The sequence below is a fragment of the Macaca mulatta genome, chromosome 13 (assembly GCF_049350105.2).
Source record: "Macaca mulatta isolate MMU2019108-1 chromosome 13, T2T-MMU8v2.0, whole genome shotgun sequence".
Classification (NCBI taxonomy): domain Eukaryota; kingdom Metazoa; phylum Chordata; class Mammalia; order Primates; family Cercopithecidae; genus Macaca; species Macaca mulatta.
The window spans coordinates 94,123,377-94,148,700 of NC_133418.1; the positions used below are offsets into that span (position 1 = coordinate 94,123,377).

The 25,324-nt window shown below is 44.6% G+C and overlaps 1 protein-coding gene across 22 annotated transcripts in view; it reads left to right on the forward strand.

Moving 5' to 3' along the window:
• The window catches only part of CAPN13 (calpain 13), a 150,815-nt gene that overhangs the window by 17,783 nt on the left and 107,708 nt on the right, over positions 1-25,324 (forward strand). For all 22 annotated transcript variants that reach the window (XR_001438997.3, XR_003721800.2, XR_013402866.1 and 19 more), the window contains exons 2-5: positions 2,205-2,434; positions 11,907-11,979; positions 13,514-13,629; positions 19,454-19,590. Coding sequence is in view for 19 of the 22 variants with exons in the window: in XM_077959781.1 (XP_077815907.1) it covers positions 2,237-2,434; positions 11,907-11,979; positions 13,514-13,629; positions 19,454-19,590 (524 nt within the window). In the remaining 3 variants the exon portion in view is untranslated. The remainder of the gene's footprint in view (positions 1-2,204; positions 2,435-11,906; positions 11,980-13,513; positions 13,630-19,453; positions 19,591-25,324) is intronic.

The following is a 25,324-nucleotide window of genomic DNA, read 5'->3' on the forward strand; positions in this document are numbered from 1 at the left end:
GCCCCCCCAGATGGACTAGGAACTGATCCTCACATGTAAGACCTTTGTATAATTCCAAAGGAGAAATGAAACAAAGTTATTTAGAATTTCATTTTATATGCAATTAAGGGCTACTTACAGGCAATCCCATAATTGTATTATTAAAGGTAACTATAATTTGGTTTTCATAAACCAAAATTAGCTCATTGCTAGAGTTTATCACACACTGTAATTCAATATTTTCCTGAGAGGTAGGAGGCTTGGCAATGCTATACAGGTTCCATTGTCCCCGAGCACACACAGAGAACTGGTAGACCCATGATTTTCACAACTCTTCATTATCGAGTGCCATTGCCTTTTGTCTTGAACTGACAATCGATTTCTATCACTGTTTTCTTACTCTGAATGATACTTTGACATTTTAGCTTTATCACTATTTAATTTGTTGTGGGCCCTCTTTTTAACCCTATTGTGAGTGGTGAGACATACTGAATATTTTGTGTCCTTATTCTCCAAAAACTCGATTGAAGAAATGGACATGTGTATTAGGTTAAACTAAATGGAACTGTTTGTATTTAACCATTTCTTATCCTAGGTTAAACCCTATGAAACTGACTATATTCAACCATTTTTGACCTACAAAAATGACAGTTTGTATGGTCCAATCTAATTATTCAAATGTAAATTATTCATATCTTGTTTTTGAGACAGTTGTACACACAATTCTCCTCAAATATGCTTGCACAATGACACTTCACTGGTGATATTCTGTCTATGAATTTGTGCTATCTAAATAACTTGCCACATGGTATTACAAGGTAATTGTAAGAAAATTGCTAAGTTATGTTAAGTTTACATACATTTTTCTAGGATTCAAAATTTTGATTATGAGTTCATATTCTTTCCTTAGAATTTATTCCCTTCCAGTCCTAGCTCCTTCATTATCACCTGCTTCCTTTTCCACTGTGAAGTGAAAATGGGTAGAACACACGGACCTTGGGATTTTTTTGTGCCATCTGCACTGACCCTGGTCAAAGATGCTTGTAAAGTCCTACTTAAGGACCAGAAAGGTTTTTCAATTCCCATAACTAGGAAGTATGGATTCAGGATTCCCATCCAGGCCAGCCTCACAGATAGAGGACGTGGTACATTTTTGATAAATGGCACCAGTTACATTCCTGTGGCTGCCTGAACAAGAAACCTCAGCCTTCCTTGTCAACTCGAGGAAAGCTAGGATGCTAACATTTATTAAGGGACTACTGCACGCCTGTCACTCTGCTCAGTTAGGTCAAAACTTATTTAATATCATAACAAACCTATGAGATTGATAGCTTCAATCCATACAGGTGGAAAAATGGGTTCACAGGCTTGAATATTCACTCCAAGTTGCAGAAGCGGTATGGAGCTGATGAAAACAGAAAGCAAACTTCAAAACCCATGTGATATTCACTGTACTATCTTTTCTTTGTTTTCTTTTTTCCTTCCCTATCCCCCATATTGAATTCTTCACCTATAAAATTACACCAAATCTGTCCACACTCCACCATCTTCCGTTCTGATGCTCTACCACCGTCTCTCCTGTGGACAAGTGCAGCAGCTCCTGGCTTCCTTCCTGCAACCAGTCCCTGCCCACACCCTCTCTCTGGTCCCCAGATTGCTCCTAGCAGCCCCATTCTATGTACAGATCTGATCATGCCCCACCTCTTCAACAGCTCTGCAGAGCTTATGGGGTATAAAACATTTTCTCACCCAGCTTTCCAACCTACCTTTCTGGCAATCTCTTCCAACACTTCCTACACACCCCCTCTGCCCCCACCCCACTAAACCCTCCAACACCCCGTGACCTTTCCAATGCAACTCGTGGGCCTCTGTGCACTTGCTACTCAGGGAAGCGGTGGGCAATTTTTTTAAACCTATCTGCCAGTTCTTCACCTGGCAGTGCTCAATAAATGGTCATGAGATGTACTAGTACCCCATAGCCTCTTGTGCACGTGAGAGCATACTGGTGAGCTGTTTTGTACAGCAGATTGAAAGGTTAGCTGGGAGTAAGGATGCTTGAATCCTAGTTCAGTCTCACTGACTGTGCCTCCAGGGACAGTGCAGCCTTAGTCTCAGTCCCCTACCTGTAAAGGGTGGTATATCAGAATGCCCATCTGGTGCTCACATCTGATGGTGCAAAGGACTTGATGGCTTACCCCAAAGGTATCCCTTTTTCTCACCAACAGGAAAGGACCTCGGAAGTCTTCTAAGGAGAGTCATGGCGTATAACCAGGAGTCTTCAGTGGAGACCTCCATCATCAAGTTCAAAGACCAGGACTTTACCACCTTGCGGGATCACTGCCTGAGCGTGGGCCAGACGTTTAAGGATGAGACATTCCCTGCAGCAGATTCTTCCATAGGCCAGAAGCTGCTCCAGGAAAAACGCCTCTCCAATGTGATATGGAAGCGGCCACAGGTGAGTGAGCCCCACAGGAGCATACCAGCCCCAGGGTCCTCGGAGTCACCTGCCATGGCACCTCCAGCCGAAAGGAGGTTGGGCCAAACCAAACCGGAAGGAGAATGAAATTCACCGGGTATCTCTGCTCCAGTGTTGCAGCTACTCAGCGGGATGGGAAGATGCTATAGCAGGAACCAGGAGCCCAGACTCCTGAGTTCTAACCCAGTTCTAACACTAAGTACATCACTAAATTAAAATGCCTCCATTTTTCATCTAAAGATGGGAAACCATGGGTATGAAAATTGTAGTTGTTGGAGTCTCCTCCACCCCATAACTGACCCCATCTATCACTCTGTCACCCTTTCTTCTCCTCAGGTGTCAGTATCTTTATATTCTTTTTCCCTTCCCTGTTAGAATTTGCTCAAAGGGAAGATATCAGGTCAGTCATTTACATTATAGGATGAATTTAAATAATCACCTCCCTCTCTCTTTTATATTCACATTCTCCATCTTAGAGAGGCTTGACCACCTGCAAGAGAATTTTAGACATCAGCTTTAAAATTAGGGAGATATTGCAGGACAACATTCAGATCTCCCTGACTCCACAACCCCAGCAGATGGCCACTACCTCTACCTTGCAGCCAGGTGAGCCCTCCTGGTTTTTCTAGAACTATCTCAATTTTAGGGCATGACACCTCCACGGAAAATGTCTCAGCTGACTCAACATTCTGATAATCTCATCAGAACTACTGTTGATGCAAAGCACCCGGATAAGGACCACTCTAAGGACCCTCCTGCCCAAACCTCTATTCATGCTTCTGTAGGCTGCCAGCATAACCTAGAATGAGATAAAATAATATAGTGTCTAGTAAGCTAATCATTATAATATCTGCAACCATTATTGAGCACTGATTAAATGCCAAGCAGTGTCCAAACACTTCCCATAAAGCCAAGGTAGGTTACAGAGTAAAGTTATTTTCTCATGGTGGCTACTAAGAGGCTATGAGGCTATGAGACAAAAGTATTTGTCTGGTCTGTGGATCTCTAATTCAGTTCTGCACATGGGAAGGAGAACTGAAGACATCAGGCTCTGGGAGGCGACACCTCTTGCCCTACAATGGGACAGATTTGAAGCTTTGGTGAAGGGAAGGGTTAGGGATCAGGTAGGGTTTGGGATGCTGCTTAGAGAAAAGTGCGGTGTTTCAGTGTTCTAGGATCCTCTTATCAGCCATTGGCAGTAAGTCCTCAACAATGACTCTCTTCTTCTAGTCTTTACCTCCTAAGGAGAGATGAAGCAGAGAATTCTATTTAAAGAAGTTCCAAGAGGTCATTTTTTTCCCATTGCTATTTTCAGAAGCTGAGATTATTTTAGAAAGTGGTGGGATTTTTTTCTCACAAGGTGCTGAGCCATAGATGTGAGACCATATTTATAGTGTTGAAGAATTTATAACACTTCTCTTTAGAAAGGATTGAGAGATTCTAATTATCTGATTCTCACAACAATTCAACTTGTGATGTCTTTTGGGGGCAAGGAGAAACTGAGGCAAACGGAAGTGAAATCACTTATAAAGAATAATGCCAGGAACCCAAAATAGAGGCAGCCAGGGGCCGAATCTGCTTTTCCCATTACTACTTTCCTCATCCAAAAGCTTACCTGAGCTCTACTGGGCGGATTGGGGGCACTTTTTCATTCTGGCACTTCTTTTTAAATGTCATATTTCTTTGTCTTTCTTATCACAGTTGGCAAGACTTACGCTTGTATAGTACTTTCCAGAGCTTTCCATGTATCTTCTCATACTTTATCTTCTTCGTTTTCTCCTAACTTTATCGAAAACTGACGTTCAGACAAGTGATGTGACATGCCAAGGTGACATGATTAGCAAGGGAAGGATCCAGAATTTAAATGAAGATTCCTTCCACCTGCTGCGCTTTCCCCCCACTGACTTAAGTGCCTAATAGGGTCTCTGTTAGAATTTGGATGAACAAGTACATGAGTGAATGGATGAATGAAGAACCCTATCTACAGGTGCCTGATGCACGTTTCAAGTTCACATGTACAAGAAAGAAACCTTGAGTTGACCTATTTTCCAAGTAGGACAATAAAGGAAAAAGCCAATGTACTCACCCCTTTGACACTGTGATGTCCTTGACCCACAATGTACAGCTGTGACTGCAGAGAGCACTGGAAGAGAAGCCACGCCAGCCTGGCCCATTCCTAATAGTAATGGCCATACCCACAGAGTGCTGACCATATGGCAGGCCTGGCTTTAGGGGCTTTGACTTGTCAATCCTCACAGTAACTCTATGATAAGATACTATTATTAGCCTCATTTTGCAGCTGAGAAGCAGAATCAGAGAGTAGGGGTACCTCTGCCCAAAGTCATATAGTTAGATGATAGTAGAGCTGGAATTTGAACCCAGGAGTCTGGTTTCAAGACCTGAGCTCCTAACACCATGCTAAATGGCCCCTGTAAGTCCTCATCATAAGCTCATGTCCTATTCTGGGTTCCTGCCTGTCACTAGTAATGTTTTTTGCACTAGTAGAATCTTCTACCTCATGTGAGTAAAACAGGAATCAATCCCTCTCTAAAGTTCATCTGTCTATGTTCTGCCCTTTTTTCCCTTTTTAGGGATAAAAATGGCACCTGTACCACATATGATTACTTTAAGGACTAACTGAGTACAATACTTAGAGCAGTGTCTAGCACAGTATAAACACTAAGTGCGCACTAGTTATTGTTACTGTGATTAATTTGGGAGAATGTCATAAGGTAGCAGCCTCAGGGCCTATTCCCTGGGATTCTTGGGCTTTCACAGTCCAGCCATCTCAGCTTCAGCCCTTGGCCAGTTTAAGAAACTCTTTCAGGGAGAAATGTGGGTCAGAGGAAACTATGTAGGGGCTGAAGGAAGGTTGGCAGGGAGTGTAGAAAATGCCTTTCTTCTCATGTTCTGCTTTTTTTTTTCTTTTTCTTTTTTTGAGATGGAGTCTTACTCTGTTGCCCAGGCTAGAGTGCAGTGGCACAATCTTGGCTCACTGCAACCTCCACTGCCTGGGTTCATGTTATTCTCCTGCCTGCCTCCTGAGTAGCCAGGATTACAGGCATGAGTCATCATGCCTGGCTAATTTTTGTATTTTAGAAGAGACAGGGTTTCACCATGTTGGTCAGGTTGGTCTCAAACTCCTGACCTCAAGTGATCCACCCACCTCAGCCTCCCAAAGTGCTGGGATTACAGGCATGAGCCACCATACCCGGCCTCATGTTCTGCTTTCTATCACTATTTTTAGAAGGTTGACTCCCAAGCTATAGAACTTGCTGAGTGCCTGACCAGAGGTCTTACCAGTGGCCCTTAAACTACAACTATATAATGGCTGAGGTAGCACCAAGGTATTTTAGGCCCTCTCCACATTCTAAGTTTTTCCAGACAATGAGAAATCTCCTCCTATAGGCAACTGGTAAACCACAAGGGACATCATTCTGTTTTGAGTATTTATCCCAGCTGGGCAGGTTCAACACTAGCCCAAGGGTCAGGGGCATAAGAACCAGGCTTAGCTTTCTATGCCTGGTGCAGAAAAGTTGTTTTGTGTCATACACCTTTCTTTCTCTCTCCTCCCCACCATCGTACCTACCCTTTCCTTCCTCTGGCTCTTGTCCTTCCTTCCTCTAACAATTAACCTAATAATCTCATCCATTTTGCTGCTGAAACTTTTTCTGAAGTAGAAGGAAGCCCTGTTCACATCCTGCTTCATTCTGTTCCCAAGCCCTCCCCGTCCCCCAGTCAGGCTCCACAACAGCCCATGATGGTGCCCTGTGCAAATGGCACTGAGAGGACCCGACTCCTCATCAGTCTCAATGCTTCCTACAGCCCCAGTCTCAGCAAGGGACAGTGCTAAGAAATTACACTTACACATGAGGTATCCACGTGATATTTCCCTGAGCTAAATTTGGTACTTAAAGTGGACCCCTTTTAGCAGAATTTTTATTTCATGGATAATTTATCAAGCATGTACATATGTAAAGTATTATGCTAAGCACTTTACATGCAATATTTCATTTAATTGGCCTCACAGTCCTGTGAGGTAGATAATATTATCATCCTCATTCAATAGATCAGCACCATCCAATAGAACATTCTGTGATAATGGGAATGTTCTTCTTGCACTGTTCAATACAGTAGCCACTAGTCACATGTGGCTATTGAGCACTTGAAATGTGACTGATGCAACTGAGGGATTAAAGGTTTAAGTTTTATTGAATTTAAATTAATTTAAACATAAGTATCCACATATGGCTTGTGACTACCATATTGGACAGTACACAATGGTAAACAGTAGATCTTCACAACAATAACCAATGTTGTCAGATAAACTGAAATTTCATCTTTGTACCCATTTTATAGTAAAACACACTTTACTTTTCAACTGAAAAATGGGCTGTGTGCCCCAAGCACGTTGCTTAACCAGTGTTCGAAGCTCAGCACAGCCCCGTGTGGCTTCCTGCCTGTGGCCATCCTAGAGTGAGGCACTGCCTATCCAGGTGACACCTCTCCTTCCATGCAGCCAGAGCAGTTTCTGAAAGGATCATTCACTAGAAACGATTCACCTTGGGACCAAAATGTGTTCTTCAGGAAAGGAAGGTGTTAAAAAGCAGAGTTGTAAGTGCCGGTTAGGTTATGAAAGCATTCCATAAGGCAATAGGTAACAAAAAATGGCAGAAAGTGACCCTGCCAACAGCCAAGTGTCATTCAGCCAGAGAACTTGGATGCCAATAAATCAAAGTCCTCTAGCAAAAATAGGAAAGGGAGTGACGCTGCCACTTGTCCCAGACTGAACTCTGGCCACCATGTGAAAGAGCCAACTACCAAGAGGCTAAACACAGGGCTCTCTTACCCAAAAGCAGCATGCCATGTGAGGATGTGGAAGTCTTTAGAGAGAATGCAGAAATATGCCGGGTGCTGTCACATTATTTCTTGGCATATTTCTCCATCTACCTCTGGAGATGATTAGGGGAGAGCAGCTGGCTTGGGACCACATCAGAGAGGGTATTTTCTAAGATGCCAGGAGCCCTTGCATTACAAGAGCTCTGACATACCTAATATAACAGAGATTACCCCCAAGCATTGCCTGGAGAAAGGTCTCCACGATCCAGAATTAAGTTCCTAAGATTACTTAGCTTGACTATTGCTGCTGGCTTCTGTATTACTCAGGGCTCTCCAGAGAACAAGAATCATTAATATATATCCTGTTGACATATTTATTGCTAGTAAATATATCAATATATCTTATATAAATATATTCCATTAACATATTGACATATATCCTAATAGATATCCTGTTGATATATTTATAATGAGAGATTTACTAGGAGGGATTGTCTCACATGCTTATAGAGGCTGAGAAGTCCCACGATATGCCACCTGCAATCTGGAGACCCAGGAAAGCCAGTGATGTAGTTAAATCTGAGTGGGAGGCCAGAGAACCAGAGAATGGATGATGTAATTCCCTGCCCAAGGACAGGAAAAGACCAATATCTCAGCTCCAGGAGTCAGGCAGAGAAAGGGCAAATTCTCCCTTTCTTTATCTTTTGTTCTATTTAGGCCCTGAATAGACTAGATGATGCCCACCCACCCTGGGAAGGGAATCTGCTTTGCTAAATCCACCAATTCAAATGTTAATGTCATGTGGAAGCACCCTCATGGACATGCCCAGAAGTAATGTTTAGCCAAGTATCTGGGCGCTCTGTGATCCAGTTAGGATGCTATATAAAATTAACCATCCCAGCTTTCTTCTGTACTAATAACGTTTCATAGCCCTCAAAGCCCAAGTCCATCTCAGAATCCAAAAACAAAAAGGTTGAGAAGATGCTGACTGCTGGTGTGGTCAGAATGAAGAACAAGACACTATGGAGGCAGACACCTGATTCAGAGCCTGTTTCTTGTGTGACCTGGGACAAATCGCTCAACTTCTCTGAACTTACTCCCTGGCCCTGGCTGAGTCTCAGAATCCCCTGAGAAGCTATGCAAATCCTGAACGCTATCTCTGAATGACCTATGAAATCACAGCAGTGGGAGGTAGGGCACAGCAGTCTCCCTGTCTGTGAAGCTGCTAGGTGATTCACTGGAGACTGCCCATTGCTGCCAGTTCAGGGTGAATCTAATCTAGGTTCTCATCACACTGGCTTCACTGCCCTGATGTGCCTGGCCCATCTGGTAACAGGTGGCCTTCCCAGAGTCAGCACATTTTCAGTTTCCCAGCCATCTTTACCTATTTTCTTAATGGGCCTTGTCTCAGGAAGTCAGCCTGGCAGACTAAAATGCTCCTGGGTATCATTTCTATCCCTTCCTACCGTCTCTCTTTTTGGATTATTGGTCATAGCTCTAAAGTCCAGGGTCCAGGAGGAACAAGCAGCTTAGAAGACAGGAGACATAGAAGCTGCTTTTGTGCCCACCTTTGATGCAAATGATTCATATGTTTTCCCATAAACTTGAAGTTGACTATTGAATTGTGGTTTGAAATCATCACCATCTAATTTTCAACACATTAAAATATCTTTTTGTTCCTAATTAGCTAAAATTTTTGTTTTTAACTTTTATTATTCTAGTAAATCATAAAAACTTGTGTGTTTATCAAATGCCTTCATAGAATTTATTGAAAGGATACAAATTTTTTTCCCTTTGGCCCATGTAAGTGCTACTTCATATTAGTAGATGTCCTGATGTGAAACCATCCTTGCATTCTGCATTTCTACAGCAAATCCTACACAATGATAACAAATTATCCAAAATCAGTCTGGTATGTATGTGAGTTTTCTCTCAGGTTGGGCATCAAGGCTATGCTGGCTTCTTAGATGGTGGCAGGATTCTTTTTTAATTTTTATTTTTACACTGAAACTGTAAATGACACTGGAATTTTCTATTCTCTGAAAGTTTGAGGGAACTCAGAGGAAAAATTGCATGTACCTGTAAGCCTTTACAGGGCATTTGGGCGATACTCTTTGGTAACTTTAAAATACTATCCAAAGGCTGTTAGTCTTTTCAGCTTGTTTACTAACATGAGTCAATTTTAGCCAAGTTTATTTTTTTCAGAAAATCATCGGATTTTTTAATTGATTGGCATAGAATTCTACATCATTATTTTATATTTCTAAAGCCCAATTTTTAATTCTACTTTTATTTGGGTTTCTCTACCATATTTGCCAAAGGTTGAGTCTATGTAACCCTCCCCCACATATTAGGTTGGTGCAAAAGTAATTGTGGTTTTTGTCATTGAAAGTAATGGCAAAAACCATTATTAACCATTACTTTCAATGGCAAATAATAGAACAATTTATTTATTAATCTTGCTGTTTTTCTGGTTTATAATTCACTAATGTTCTTTTCAGTTCTTCCTCCTATTTTTGTGAGGCTCTTTTTGTCTTTTTCTTCCTAAGATCTACTGCTAAATTCATGTTTTTATTCTATCTTGTTTAATAATGAATGCATCTGAGGCTATGGGTTTGTCCGAGTATAGCCTTTTTAATTTTGCAAATATTTCAAAAGAGGGGGATTAATAATTATTGAACATGTACTATGTCAGACACTGTGCTAAGTATTTCACATCCTTCCTCATTTGTAAACGTAAGGACTGGTCCAGCTTTGCAAGGCTGTTGGGAGCCTACCAGAGAGAATCCTGGAGCAAGGTACCCTCCCTCAGCAAGGATTTGATGAATGACAGCCATTGCCTTGATTGCATCATCATTAGATTCTCTCAACTGTCCTTACATTTTGTATTATTGTTCCCATTTTACACATGAGGAAACAGGCACAGTAAAGTAAAGGGAATTGTTCAAGCTCTCAAGGTCACCCAGGAAGAAATGTTAGAGTAGGATTCCACACCAGGTCTGTCTGAATGGGTTCTCCAAGCACCCCTACCCTTGCTCTAGGGATCCCTGGAGGGGAACTAGCAGGACCACAGCAAAAAAGAGCTGTGGCCAAAGTCAAGAAAATGGAGCAAAGCCATCTTTGTTCTGGGTCTGAAAATGCCACAGCCTCCATCCCTGCTTTACTTCCCATGAGTAGAGGATCTTTGACAGCAGGCCTCCTTTGAGACCTTAAGTCCCCTTTTCCAGTAGAGAGAGGAGACAAGTAAAGGTTACTGAAATGCCCTACACCATTTTAAAACTGACTCCACTTGGAACCCTGAATGCACCTGAAGGCCCTCTGGATGTCCTTCCCTCTTTCTTGCGTTGAGGGAGATGCCAAAGTTCTGCCCACCATGGCTCTGGCAGAGGGTCAGACCTTGTGCCACCCCAGGGTCCCCCTCACCCGGAAGGGCCTGGGCCTGAGAGTTCCCCTCCTGGCATTTGACGGAGTCAGTTAGTTGTAGAGAAAGCAGCGGGAGGAGTTTTGTAAAATGATGCCCTCAGCCAGGACCCTGTGTTTGCAGGCAGGCACACCTTCGTTTTCCCCTAAGTGTGCATCTCTTCCAGAAATCTGGGCAGTTTATGAAGAGCTGGCAGGTTCTACAAGGCACGTGACTCTGTACATGAATGTCTACTGAGCAAATGAATCCAATTCCAGCTTGCAGGCCTGCTCTCTGCGGACTTATTGGTCAATGTGAAAAGAAATGATACAAGGACCAATTACTAAATTATGCAAATCCAGAAAGAGCTGCACAGAGAGGAGGCTGAGGTCATCCTGGCCAAGTCTAGAGGGCTGGCTGGTGCTGGGGCAGGAGCCAGACCTGTGGCCCGGTGTTCTCCCAAAGTGCCTGGGGGATCCCCTTTGGGAACTCTCACAATTTCAGTGCCTGCTGACAGTTCCTCATGTTCTTCCCAGATGTGGTAGCACTGGGGGAATCCTCCGTAACCACTTTCTTTGGCTGGCAGGCACTATGTGTGTTAGAAGTTAGGGAAGGACGGGGCACTGAGTACCAGCTCCTCACACAAGCGGACTGGGGCCTTCCAGACCCAGTCTGTGAGTTACCCAGGGAGTGGGTAAAGAGCTGAGGTGTGTGCACTGTATATCCCTTACAGCACATGGCTGGACTTAAACCTGGAGTCCAGAATGCCGATGCTCATTTCTGAAAGATACCATTTTACAACAAAAGCTTTATTATGAAAGCTATAGTACTTTATTACATTTATAAATGTCTTCTCTCATAAACGTATTCTATTCATTTTTTATGGTTTATTTACAACCTCTTATTAAAACCCTGGCTTGTTGAGATGGAATGGCTATTTGATCCAAGGATTCCAAGTCCTTATTTATGTTCTCTCTTCGTGTAGTATGCTAATGCATTATGGCCTGTCTTTTCAGTTACATTTACACCCTATGATACCTGCTGCCTTCCTGGTAGCAATAAAGGCCGAAGAGCCCAGCAAACTTTCCTAACTCGGATTTTAAGCACCTTTTTAAGAATTAACCTCAACCCTTGAAAGACAAAGTGAATGATGTCACTTTGCGATACAAAGCAATGAATGATGCTCATAGCTTTTCTCCTTCTTTCCTAAAGGATTTACCAGGGGGTCCTCCTCACTTCATCCTGGATGGTATAAGCAGATTTGACATCCAACAAGGAGGCGCAGGTAAGAGTGCAACATCTTCTCTCCCTGCCTTGGATAGGAAGTGGTGGAGGGTGGTGCCTACCCACAGAGTCCTGCCCTACTTCTAAGGGAGAAAGGCCAGTTCCCTTGGTGCAGATGTGGACAAACTGCTCACACCCAGTCCTGCAGCCTGCAATGAGCAGGGGAAAAGGAGACAGGAAAAATGAAAGCAAACATACACTGAGTTTCTGCAGTGACCGTGCAAGACACCTTGTGTGTGCAACAACCTCATTTTATATATGTGACAGTGGAGAGTCCAAGAGGTAAAATAATTTGCTTAATGTCACACACTCAGTTAGTAACAGAGTTAAGAATCCAGCACTCTCTGACTGCTTCCCACCCCACCAGGCAGCCCCAGAGCAAAGGAGCTACTGAGAGCTGGAGGGTATGGACAGGGCAACAGGAGGGGCTGCCCAAGAGGAGGCACCTGGGCTGTTCCAGGTGTGGCCAAGAGAACCCTCAGAAAGAGAAGCGTTGGAGTGAAAGGGCAGAGCTGGCTGGAAAGTGGATAGGAGTTGGAGACAGCAAAGACAACAACCTTTCGAGAACACATTCTAAGCTTTCAAAATGTCAGCTTGCAGATGATAGGTCCTGTAATTGAACTTCGCCTGGTGAAATCACCGTGCCTTGGACCAAGTCAATAGAGCCTGCCTGGCCACCAGCCGATGGTTCCCCTATTAGGGTTTCACCAGCTGGAAAAAGGACCTCTCTGAGGCCGTTTTTGTGGCTTCTGTACTGAACCCAGTGCCTGGCATGAAATGGCATTCAAAGACAAATTGATCATGTTAGGGGTGAAGGAGAAAGGACTCAGGGAGGGGAGGAGAGGACTCAAAAGGGCTTACAAGGACATCCAAGGAGAAACTCAAGGCCATGCATCCCTCAAGGAGGAAAAGGAGAGAACACCCCCCTACTTCTGCACAGGGAGAGGCTGACCTAACAGGAAAGAAAAACGTGAATCAGTTTTCCTCAATTGTACAGAGCATCATTGCCAACATTTGCTGTAACTGAGCACCTCTGGCAAAAAGAGAATCAGAGGCTGGACGTGCTGGCTCACACCTGTAATCCCAGCACTTTGAGAGGCTGAGGTGGGTGGATCACTTGAGGTCAGGAGTTTGAGACCAGCCTGGCCAACACGGTGAAACCCTGTCTCTACTAAAAAAATACAAAAAATTAGCCGGGCTTGGTGGTGCGTGCCTGTAGTCCCAGTTGTGGAGGCTGTGGCAGGAGAATTGCTTGAACCTAGGAGGCGGAGGTTGCAGTGAGCCGAGAGAGCGCCTCTGCACTCCAGCCTGGGCAACAGAGCGAGACTCCATGAACACCACCACCACCTCTGCCCCTTCTTTATCTGGCTTGGAGCCAGTCCCTGTGACTCCCTCCCCTGGTTCTCCTCAGAGGAAAAAAAAATGCATCATTTAGAAGGAAGTGTGTGGCCTCTGGTGGTAAGGACCTTTTAAATTATGGGACGGGGTTTCCAAGTGTGTCCCGTCAGCCTTTCCTGCCTTATCTCCCCTCACAGCTGACTGCTGGTTCCTGGCAGCACTGGGCTCCTTGACTCAGAACCCACAGCACAGGCAGAAGATCCTGAGGGTCCAAAGCTTTTCACACCAGTATGCCGGGATTTTCCGTTTCCGGGTACGTGTGCCCTTGCAACACTCATTATACTACGGGGTTCTCTGTGAGTACAGGGAAGGTGAGAGTCTTCAGTTTTCTCATGGCCTGGAAGCCTGAGATGAAAGTGACAGTTGTGTTAGTTACCCTCCCTACCTCCAAAAAAAGGATTCAAGCTTGTAGTCTGACAACACACAGGGAAGATGAGAGTTGAAATGTTTTTGTGTGAATAAAAAGAAATGACAGAAATGATTAGCAAAAGAGTCATTGATCGAGAACCCTGTAACTAACATCGAATTTTTGTCTCTGTTTATTCCTGTGCCATATTGTGCTATTTTGATTACAGTAGCTTTATAGGAAGTGGTAACATCTGGTAGGATAAGTTCTCCTTCATTATTCATTACCATTTTCTCAAAAATATCTTGGTAATTCTTTCACATTTATTCTTCCATGAGAATTTTAAAATTATTTTGTCTATTTTTTTAAAGCCACTGTGATACAGAATGCAGCAGCATTTAATTATTAATTTAGAAAAATTACATTTTTTAAAAAATTTTAAGTTTTCCTTTCCAGAAACACGGGATACCTTTCTATTTATTCAGAACTAGTTTTATGCCCTTCAATAAAGTGTAATATTCATATTGGTGCTGTATCTTTCTTGATAAATTCATTCTCAAACATTTTATAATTTTGTGGCTCATGTAATTGAGGTCTTTTTCCCTCATTTTGAACTTGGTGCTGCTAAAAAAGAGAAAAGCTACTGCTTATCATATATTAAACTGTATCTAGGCTCCTTACCAAATTCTTTTATTAGTTCTTAATTCTTTCTGTAACAGAATCTGGAATGGTTTAGTTATCTAATAATATTATCTGCAAATAGATAATTTTGTCTCTCCTTTTAATATCTGTAGAACTTATTTTGCTCTCTTGCCTTGTCACATAAGCTAGAACCTCACAATTTTGAATGAGTGACAAGAGCCAGATCCTGCCTTCTCTTGATTTCAGTAATGTGCTCTCTTGATTCACTCTTCTTTCAGTACATTCAAGTTGTTAAAAAATTGTATTGGAATTTTTGTACCTATATCATGCATAAAAGTGGTTTCTAGTTGATGTTATTTTTATCATGTTTAAGTTCTGCCAGCTTTTTAAAACAAGCTGATTGAGCTTTACATACCTTGATTTGAAATAAGTAGAATAATGAAAGCTAATCGTTGATTAACTGTTCTTTGAAAGTAAAATAGACAATAGTGAAATTACCTGGGCCTGCCTCCCTTTTAAATGTGATTTCTTTAATTCTTCCAGTGTATTCAATAGCTATTGATCTATTCAGGTCTCTTACTTCTACCGAAGTTAATTCTTGAAATTTATACTCGACTAGAAAAATCAACTGTTTCTTTGGTATTTTCAAATATATTGCCACTGAGTTGCTTATATGAATCTCTGACAATTCATTTAACTTCTTGTAATCTGTGACTAAATCTACTTTCTTAATCTGTGCTGTATTTTTACTTTTCCTTTTTTTCTTAATTCTGCTTTTCTTTATCCAATGAATCTGTTATGTGGGTGTTGTGTGTGTATGTTTTTTTTTTTTTTAACTAATCAACTTTTGATTTTCATTAGTCTTTCTATTCTTTTCCTTTTGAGGTTTTGTTTTCTTTATAACTAATTATTTCAATCCTATCTTTATTAATTCCTTTATACTTTCTCCTGATTGTATTGTTTTTTGTGATTTTCTGAAACTTCACACTTAATATTCGTAGTCTTTTTAATTTCCTCTGAAATGTGTGTCTATAGGTTTTGATATAAAAAGTCTTACTTTTATTAATTTTTAAGATAATACAATTTTAGATTTTGTATCTTTTATCACATAGGGATTGTTTCTTTAAAGTTTATTTGATTTTCAGTGATTAAGTTTTGCAAGGGGTAATCTTTTAGTTACTGAGTTTCTGTTTTATTATAATTGGAGAATATAATTCATAACTGTCTGCATTTGGGGAGATTAATAAAGTAGTTTTATTTCTAGCCAAGCCCACAGCAGTTTTTATAAATGGCTCATGGACACAAAAGAAGAATCTACATTATCCAATGGTTGTGAGTTTTACATACTGAATCAAGCTCTATGATTTCCAATTGTGTTATCTGTCATTATGTCTTTTATCTTTACTTATTTTTTGTCTGCTTGATTCTTTAGATCATAACAAAGAGGAAAAGTTCTTCCCATAGTTATTGTTAGGAGAATTCTTCTTATGTTTTCAGGTGCTCTGGCTTTACACTTTTCCTGCTATGTTCTTTGGTGCCCAAAGGTTTATGATCTTGCTATCTTCTTCTTGCAACAAAATTTGTACAATATCCCTATTTGTTGCATTTAATGCTCTGGCCTTGGATTCCTCTTTACCTGATATTCCTATTGCCACTTTAGCTTCCTGTTATGTACATTTCCCTGTTATATTTTTGTTCATTTCTTTATTGTTAATTTCATGCTCACTTGGTTATAGGTGTATTTCTTATAAAAAGCATATTTGAAACTCATTGCCTACCACTGTTTCTCCCACCCTTCATTTCTCCTTAAGATTTTTGTTCTAATTAAATCTTTATTAGATAGAATTTCCTTGAATAATTTCCTCAGAATATGTGAGAGTTTTTCCTTTTCTCTCATTTAAAAATGATATTTCAGTTAGGTTTACGATTCTTGGATCACGTTTCTTTTCCTGAAAAGTCTGTAAACATTGTTTTGTCGTCTTGCAGCTTCCAGTGCTGCAGAAGAAACATCTCATGGTAATCTATTCTCTGGACTTTGACTTTGTATGCAATGTGTTCTGTCCAACTGAGAGTCTGTAAGAAGTGCTGGCCAGGCGTGGTGGCTCACACCTGTAATCCCAGCACTTTGGGAGCTTGAGGTGGGTAGATCACAAAGTCAGGAGATTGAGGCCATTTCTGGCCAACATGGTGAAATCTCGTCTCTCCTAAAAATACAAAAATTAATTGGGCATGGTGGTACATGCCTGTAATCCCAGCTACTCGGGAGGCTGAGGCAGGAGAATCCTTGAACCAGGAAGTCAGAGGTTGCAGTGAGCTGAGATCGTGCCACTGCACTCATGCACTCCAGGCTGGCAACACAGTGAGACTATATCTCAAAAAAAGAAAAAAAAAGGGCTGTCTCCTTGGAGTTCAGAAATTTCTCTGGAATATATCTATATATACACCTGCTAAAAATTCATCTTGTCTGGGAATTCAGTGATATTTTTCAATCTGAAGACCTGTATCCTTCCAGTCAACTAAGTTTCCCTTTATTATTTCTGGGCCCTTCCTTTATCTTGCTCTTGCCTCCTTACATTCAGCTATTTGCATGTTAGGTCTTCTGTCAGGCAGGTGATGATACTGCTGCTGGTCCAAGGACCACATCAGCGAGTGAGCTAGAGGATCCAGGATTGAGCTGTGTCTGGACTTGTCCCCAGCATTGGTGGAGCTACTTAGGTGGTTAGGACAACTCAAGGCCCAGGCAAGACACGCTCTGCTCTTTTGGGTGGTGAAGAAAGTCACACAGTTCCCCAGAAGCAGCTGCAGTGCCCTGACCTCTGTAGATTTCCTCTCATTGCTGCAAGCTTGTGTACTGCTCTCCAAAAGTTATCCAGTGCCCAGGTCACCTCAGATGCTTTGCCTAAAACACTCTGGTTTCCCTGTCAGACCACTGGGTGTTGGCAAAATGACCTCCAGCATGGTTCTTGGGAGGTACAGACATGATCCAAATGCCAGTCCTCCCCACCCAGAGGCATGAACCAGGAAATGCAGGTGGTGGCCTCATTCTTTACCACCGGTCAGGCCCTTTGCATCGTCTCTGAGAGTGGCAAATTTATCTGATGTCCCCTTTGTATAGGGAGAGCAAGTTCGGTCAGCATTGCTGGTGTGGGAAGATAGGGCTAAGAGTTGTTTTTAAGATGAACTAGGCTAGGCACTAGTGCCTGTAATCCCAGCACTTTGGGAGGCCGAGGCGGGCGGATCACGAAGTCAGGAGATCGACACCATCCCAGCTAACACAGTGAAATCCCGTCTCTACTAAAAATACAAAAATTTAGCCGGGCGTGGTGGCGGGTGCCTGTAGTCCCAACTACTCAGGAGGCTGAGGCAGAATAATGCCGTGAACCTGGGAGGTGGAGTTTGCAGTGAGCTGAGATTGTGCCACTGCACTCCAGCCTGGGTGACAGCAAGACTCTGTCTCAAAAAAAAAAAAAAAAAAAAAAAAAGGAAAAAAAAGAAAGAAAGAAAGATGAACTAACCAGAGAAGCTCATTCTAGCCAGGACTTACTCATTCTTAACGTCCTACTGTGTGCCAGGCGTTGTCCTAGGTGCTGAACCAAATGGCCACTGAAAAGGAGTCTCTACTCTCATAACTACAATCTTGTTTTCATAATCTCACCTTTTATGGTCTCATCTGATCCTAATCACAACCTATGAGGCAGTTCTTACTCCTACTGCAATTTGACAGATGAGAAAACTGAGTCCCAGAGAATTATCTTGTCCAACATCTGTTGCTAAAGTAATAAGAGGCAAGACCAGCATTCAACTGCATTTCCACCGACTGACTGCTATCTACTATATGCTGCCACCCAATTAAGCACAAAATCCAGATTGTCCTTTTGGTACTCCCTTCTAGGGACTGGGATTAGCTTCTCTTAGTGCTTCGGATGCATTTGGTAATCACCGTCCTAAAACCATCCCTGTTGCCTCTCATCCTCACTGCTGACACATCTTGCTGCTCACTGCAATAGGAACGCAAGTCCACAGCTATGCAGAACCCGCCACAGTGCACTGGCTCATTAGCAACTATTAAAACATGTCTCCACTGACATATCTGTCTCAATCTCTATCTCTGCTCTGAAATTGCATCCGCGGCTGGATGCAACAGCCTGACATCTGGGACATCCTGATGTGGAAAAGGCCATGTGGATGAGCGATCCCATCCACCCAGCTTTCCATGGAGTCCACCCAGTGGAAATTGGCCTTTGCCAAAGCTCAGGGCTGAAGCCGGAAGCCCTGCTGCTTCTCCTACACAGGGGAGGCCAGCAAAGAGAATCCAAAAAGCTGGTTTTGTTATGAATTTTCCTCATTTGGCCATGTCCCCGGGTGAACCATTTAGAGTTGAATGCTAAAGATTCAAACAGTCTGTTTTGGAGAGGAACATCTGGTTCATTTGCACTCTTAGCAGTAGCAACACTAGCCAGTATCCTTTCTGCTGCTATAATGGCAGGGCAGCTTGACAGGAGAAGAGAGGGGCCAGAGGGAGGCTGTCACTGCTCAGTCCTCCTGAGCCACCCATGTCATCTGTCTCCAGGCTTTTGCCCACAGTGTGCCTCCTGTCTGGGATACCTTCCCTGTATCCCTGCCACGTGCTTAAATCCTGCCTCCTCCTTCAAGCTCTCAGCTCCTGCAGGCTCTGCCTCTGTCATGCTAGCCCTGCCCCCACCACTCTCCTCTGTTGGTAGCATTGCTTCCCTATTGCCATTTTGTGCACAAGAAGTACCTGGAGAGTCTCATTTGTGTCACTAAAGCTCACAAAGGACTTGCCAAAGAGAGGCAACGCTTAGGAGCAAAGTGAAGCTAGAACCCAAGTCTGCTTCTTCCCTGCCTATATCTTCCTGGACTAAGTTGGTCTGTGACTCATTTTCTCCATCTGCCGGTGGAGATGACATGCCTGTCTCCTGCCTGGCAACCTGGGCCGGGATTTTGTTCTGGATAGAGTTTGTTATTACATTGTAGAGGTCATGTTACAACTTTTGGCTTAAGTTGGGGGACCCAGGAGCTCCCTCCTGCCTCAGCTGTGTCCGAAAGCATATGCTTGGCTCTCTTCCAGTTCTGGCAATGTGGCCAGTGGGTGGAAGTGGTGATTGATGACCGCCTACCTGTCCAGGGAGATAAGTGCCTCTTTGTGCGTCCTCGCCACAAAAACCAAGAGTTCTGGCCCTGCCTGCTGGAGAAAGCCTATGCCAAGTAAGTACAACCCCGCCACCCATCAGCCCAGAGTCTCAGTGCTGGTCCTGCCTACCTGGAATGCAAACAGTCCCCATTGGAGCATTGTAGCCTTTGCCACCTGGCTGGGCGTCTCCATAAACAGTCACCACGTGCAAAGGTCAGTGTTGGGGCCATCAGGAGGATCCCACAGGCACATAGTGAAGAGTGGGCAGGGCAGGGGCTGGACAGAGATATGTATTGACAATGATATTAATGCAAGGCTGGTATCAGGGCCCAAAGAAATATATTTAATAATATCACGGTCAAAGTCTGACGAGAGGGCAGAGGAGAGAGTAAACAATTCTGACTCTCTGACTCACAGAAAGTCAGGCTGAGGCTGTGTGGAAGTGATGGCATTTGAGTGAGGCCTCAAAGGATGGACAGGATTTCAGCAAGGGGAGAGGGGATAGGTGGGAGGAGGTATCTCTAACAATGGGAGTGATTCAAATAAAGCCATCCTTGGGGTGGTCCAGGCAGTTGGGCACCCGGTGTGGCTGCTATGAGGTGGCATTTATGTGTGGGTGTGGGGCAGGACATGCTCATTCTCATATGGTCAAAATACCATGACTTAGGGACTGCCTTTTGGTGCTGACAAGCTTAAGAACTTATAAACATCCCAATTCACATGTTGTGCTTAGATTCTTTGGGTTGCTTTTATTCAACAGATGTTTATTGAGCATTTAACCATATGCCAGGCACTGTGCTTGGCACTGGGACAGACGCTGTCAGACTGACTCAAGTGGATGTGTGCAGGACTGTGGATGGGGGAGGTGCTCATGTGTGTGTGAGGAAGAGGGCCCTGTCCTAAACACCCACAGAGGTGATGAAGATACACTCAAACTTTCCGTCATCAACACAATGTAAACACGAAGAGTAATGACACATCCGTCTCCTCCTATGAGACTGCAACAGCTGGAGAATGCCAAGTGCTCGCCAGCATGTGGGGATCCAGGACCCTCCAGCAGCACGGGAGGGAGTGTGCACCCAGGCAGCCTCTGAAGGACAACCCAACAATACTTCGCTTCGCTACACGCACTTCTCACACCCAGTAGGGACACTCCTGGGGGCCCTTAAAGGGACACATCTGAGGATGTTCTTGACTGCCACGAGGATGGTATGGAGTGTCCATCACTGAGGTCAGTGGGTACAATGGATGGACACACTTCATGGAGAGCCATGCAGCAGTCAGAAGCCACAGATCCCATCTGTGCACGGTGACCGGGACGGTTCTGAGAGGCAGGGTCCTCGCGGTCCCCTAGAAGTGTCCTTAGTGGGTGTGAGACGTGCATGGAGCCAAGATAAGTATTGTCGGGTTGTCCTTCAGAGGCTGCCTGTATGCACCCTCCCTCCTGTGCTATTTGGGGGTTCCTGGATCCCCATATCCTGGCAAACACTTGGCACTCTCCAGCTTTCTGGCTTTTGCAAATGAGGTAAGAGGCACTAAGCAATCCCATGCACTGTTATTTATGGAAATGGAAACTCTGTGCCCTGCAATTCTCATTTCACAAGAACACATACGAACAAAAGGTGCACATTCCACATCCTGAAGTGCTTGTCTTGGGGTGGAGGAGAAAAAGAATGTGGATAGAAGGAAGGAAGAAGGAAGAAAAGAAAAAAGAGAAAATTCATGAAATGAAATGAAACAAATTTAAAAAAAAAAAGAGCAAGACCTCGCAGTGACGATATTATGAAGGGGGAAAGCGGCACACCTGGAAATAGGACAGGAAGGTACGCAGAGTTCCAAGGGCCGGGACTGTCATGGGGCTGGTCCCCAGGGCCTGGAGAAAGGCTCTGGCATTGGTTTTGCTGCAGCTGCTGTGGCTTCTGCTCTGCTCTGCTCCTCTCTGCAGCTGGCCTGCTCCTCCTACTACCACCCAGGTGCCTGTCTTTGCTGTGCATCTTCCTCTGCTGCCTCCTTGCTCCGACTTTCTGAGGACCCCTGCTTCCTCTGAACTCCTCATCAGGCCGCCTAGCCTTGTGCCTCTGTCTTTACCTTCTGCTACTTTCTACCCAATTCCCCGCCCAGTACCTGATTCCAATCCAGAGAGTTGGAGTCTTATTGGTCAAGCCTGGGTCAGGACCCCATCGGTCCAATCGGCCATGACCTGGGTCAAGTGGCTACAAAGGGGCACGAGCTGGGGAGGGGACACTTGCCCTCAGAAGAGGCTGTGTGTGAGGCAGGCACCGTGAAGAGGCGAGGGAAGTGTCAGAGCTGGGTATCACTGCTAGCAGATGAAAGCAGAGAGGACCACACCCTTGAGAAGAAAATGAGTGGACAGCATCACAGATCCAGAAAATTCTGGAGATCATCCTAACCAGCCTCTCGGCCCACACATGGAGAAGCTGAGTCTCCGAATTGTGATGGGGTGGTAGGTGCACGTAGTTAAGCTGGGCCTGCCGGGTCTTTACTCACCTGGCCAGGGGACATCATTATCTTCCCCATCCGTTCTGCACCCTTGCCGAGTGCAGTCCTGGGCCCTAGAGGTGGTGATAGCCCCACAGTCCACCCCAGTCCCGGTCCTTCTGGAAGTCACAGTCCAAACAGCGAGGTGCCTCAAGACCTCTTTTTGTGCATTCTTTCTTTTTGAGGCAAACTTGTGAAAAACTATAGTTTTTGTTCATTTCCAGTGTCAGAAAGAGCTGCTCATTAGCATTTGAGAATGAAGCCCAGATAACAGCCAAGGTTGTTGAACCAATCCACATGTTTGGGAGGTTAATTCACTTCTAAGCTACTTATGAAAACACTGCCATTATCTTTTCAATACGGATTCAGCCCTCCTCTCTTCAGGGCCTTGTTTTATCCTTATGTAAAAACAGGGAGACCAGTGGTTCCCTGTGAGAATTAGAAAGCTTGCAGAAGGAAATGATGACTTTGACCCCATTTTGTTAACAGATGACCTAAAGCAATCATTCAGCTTGAAAACAAATAGGAATATGGACGTGGCATCTGCATTCCACTGCTTAAAGAAATCTAGCAGAGGATAAAATGTCTCAAACTATTAAAGCTGTTTAAAAGCTTCCCCACCCCTCACTATCCAAAAAAGGAAGCTCTAAAATGCAGGGGTGAATCACATAGACTTACAGTGTTTCAGAGCCAGAAAGGACGTCTGTCAGCATCAAACCCCACCTTCTTTGAAAGATGAGGAAACTGAGGCTCAGTGAGGTGAAATGACTGGCCCAAGATCACACTCAGATGAGGATGGAGTGAGCACGTTTTTCCCTAGTCACTACTTCCCATGCCTTCCCACCATCCCTGACATTGTCAGTCCTACAGGAAAATGATTTGTCTTTTTGCTACTTGTGGAGCTCAGTGTCTGGCACACAAGGACCACAGCCCAAACGTAGAGAGCCCATCTGTCCAGATGGAGATGGACCTCTTCCCTCCAAGGGTGCAGGCAAAAGCCCAGTGAACACATGGACTCCAAACTTTCTATTCTCCTTGCAGCTGGGGAGTCTGGAAATTAATTGGTCAAGTCAAATGAAAACCATAGTTAGGGTTTCGTTTTCCCCAGAGGTCGTGAAATAAGAGAGGAGACTGAGGGATGAGAGCTGGTAGGCTGCTTACCATCCTTTATAGACTCTTTACAGCATTTCAGCATCTGCTCCGGCTCTATCTGAATTCTTTCCTCTTTCATATGATTGCCGGGCAGAAAGACATTTCCCCCAAATGAGGCTGAAGCAGAGGGATGGGGACAAGGTTGTCTCAGAATTCCTGGTTCAGGTGATGAGGAATAGTGGTGGCTGCGGTGAATACAGTTCTTTCTCTCTCTCCTTTCTACTTCCTGTCAGCAAAGGGGGCTAAGAATAGTTGCCATGTTCCTGAACATCAGCAGGATCCATGAGCTCATGTTTAGAAAGCAGAAAGATAGTTCCTTGTCAAAACACCCAGCTGCTGCTGGGACAGGTTTCATGGGCATTGTGGATGCGTAGTAAGAGAAAGCTTCAGAAGACACCAAGGGCTCTGGCCATGAGTGGCAGGGGGTGCCTCTGGTTGTCTTGGGTGACTCCGAGATGACTGCCGGATGCCGTGGGTGCAGGACGTCAGATGGGGCCCAGAGGCAGTGAAACAGTGAAGTGAGGGAGGGGCCAGGCGCCACCACGGCTTTTCTGGAGTGCTGTTCTTTAGCACAGCCCTGTTTGAAGCCAGGAAAGGCGCCGTGAGCATATCACCAGGAAAGGGCTGTTGCAAAGAGCAGGAGGTCGCACTGGCGGGGAATGGATTCCCAAACCCCAGTCCTTGTGAATTTCCAGCACACTCAGCCATGCCCTGGTCGATGGAACAGGAGCCAGAACCCACGTGGGACAGCGAGGGATTCCAGAGCTCAGCCCCAACCAGGCACGCTCACCACCAAAGAAAACTCTACAGTTGACTGAGCAAATGCTCCAGAGAGAAGAATCTAGACCCTGGGTCAGAGAGAGGGAGAGAAGGAGGATAAGGTTTAGAACCAGTTTTAAAACAAGATTAATCTGTCACATGGGGGCTCCTGTAGAGATGCCCCTTCATTCTGGAAATCCTCAGCTTTCTTTAATAAAAGGCTTTCTAAGCCATTCCTTCTAAGCATTCGTGCCTGGGGCAGTGTCCTGCTGATAGTGACTGCTTGATACATACGTATTTGCTGAAGTGAATCTACCGGAATTCTGTGTGATCCCCAGGAAGAGAGAATGTCAGAGGTGGAAACAGTGAGAAAGGAGTGTTGAGGGCTGATCCAGTCCACCCTGCAGCTTCCAGATGAAAGGCCAAGGACAGGGAGGGGAAGGGTCTTGTACAGGGTGGAAGACCCAATTGGAGGGGGCAGCAGGACGGACCCAGGCCCTGATCCATGTGTGATTTTGCATTACCAGAACAAAAGCTGCAGCAAGGACTTCCTCCACTGCCTACCACCCTTCGAAGGGCTCTGCCTTTATCTGCCACCGGGGACAGGAACGCGTAGGTCCCTGGCGAGAGTGACAGAGGCAGCAGTGAGTGTGGCTCCCGCTGGGCGTCTTTGATGCCAGGGTCTCCTGCGTGATCTGGCCTCAGTTCCACATCCTTTGTGAGCTTGCCCTGCCTAAATTTTAAAATTCCATGGAACCGTTCCAATTCACCCCATGGATGGGAGCTGAAGTTCTCAAAACACATCTGACTGTCTGGCCGCTGCGTGAGAGGTTCCATTGTGACTGATCAGGCCACCCTCTCTCCTGGGGAACAGTAGGCCTCTTGGGTCTGGCCCTGCCCATCTCCCAGAAACAGAAATGCCATGGGTGGGGGTGGAGGTGGCGTGGCAGGAAGAGATGCTTTGGAGAAGGGGGTGAGGGTTTTAAGCTTTTGGGTTATGTTACGTAAGACTCATCCTTACCTATGTTACCTTTAGTTAAGCCAGTGATCTCCCTCATAATCTGGGGGTGAGTGGGTAATTCTGGGGATAGGAATTCTGGATCAGGGTTTGCAGAGTGAGAACAGCGACTCCCAATGACCACTGCCAGCATCAGGGTATAGCTGTGAGCTCTTAGAGGGCAAGAACGGGGTTTTTAAACACATGCCTCTCATAGTCCCTGGCCCACAGTCAGTACTTCACACTGCTGTTAAACTGAATGGGAAGCAGGAGATACTCAACGTAGTAATATCCAGTACTCGTTAAGGAATGACCACGTGCCAGGCACTATGTGGAACATAGCCCCATGAGGTTCCTTAATGTGTCCAAGGTCAAGCAGCCAAATTTGTGGCAAAGGTAGG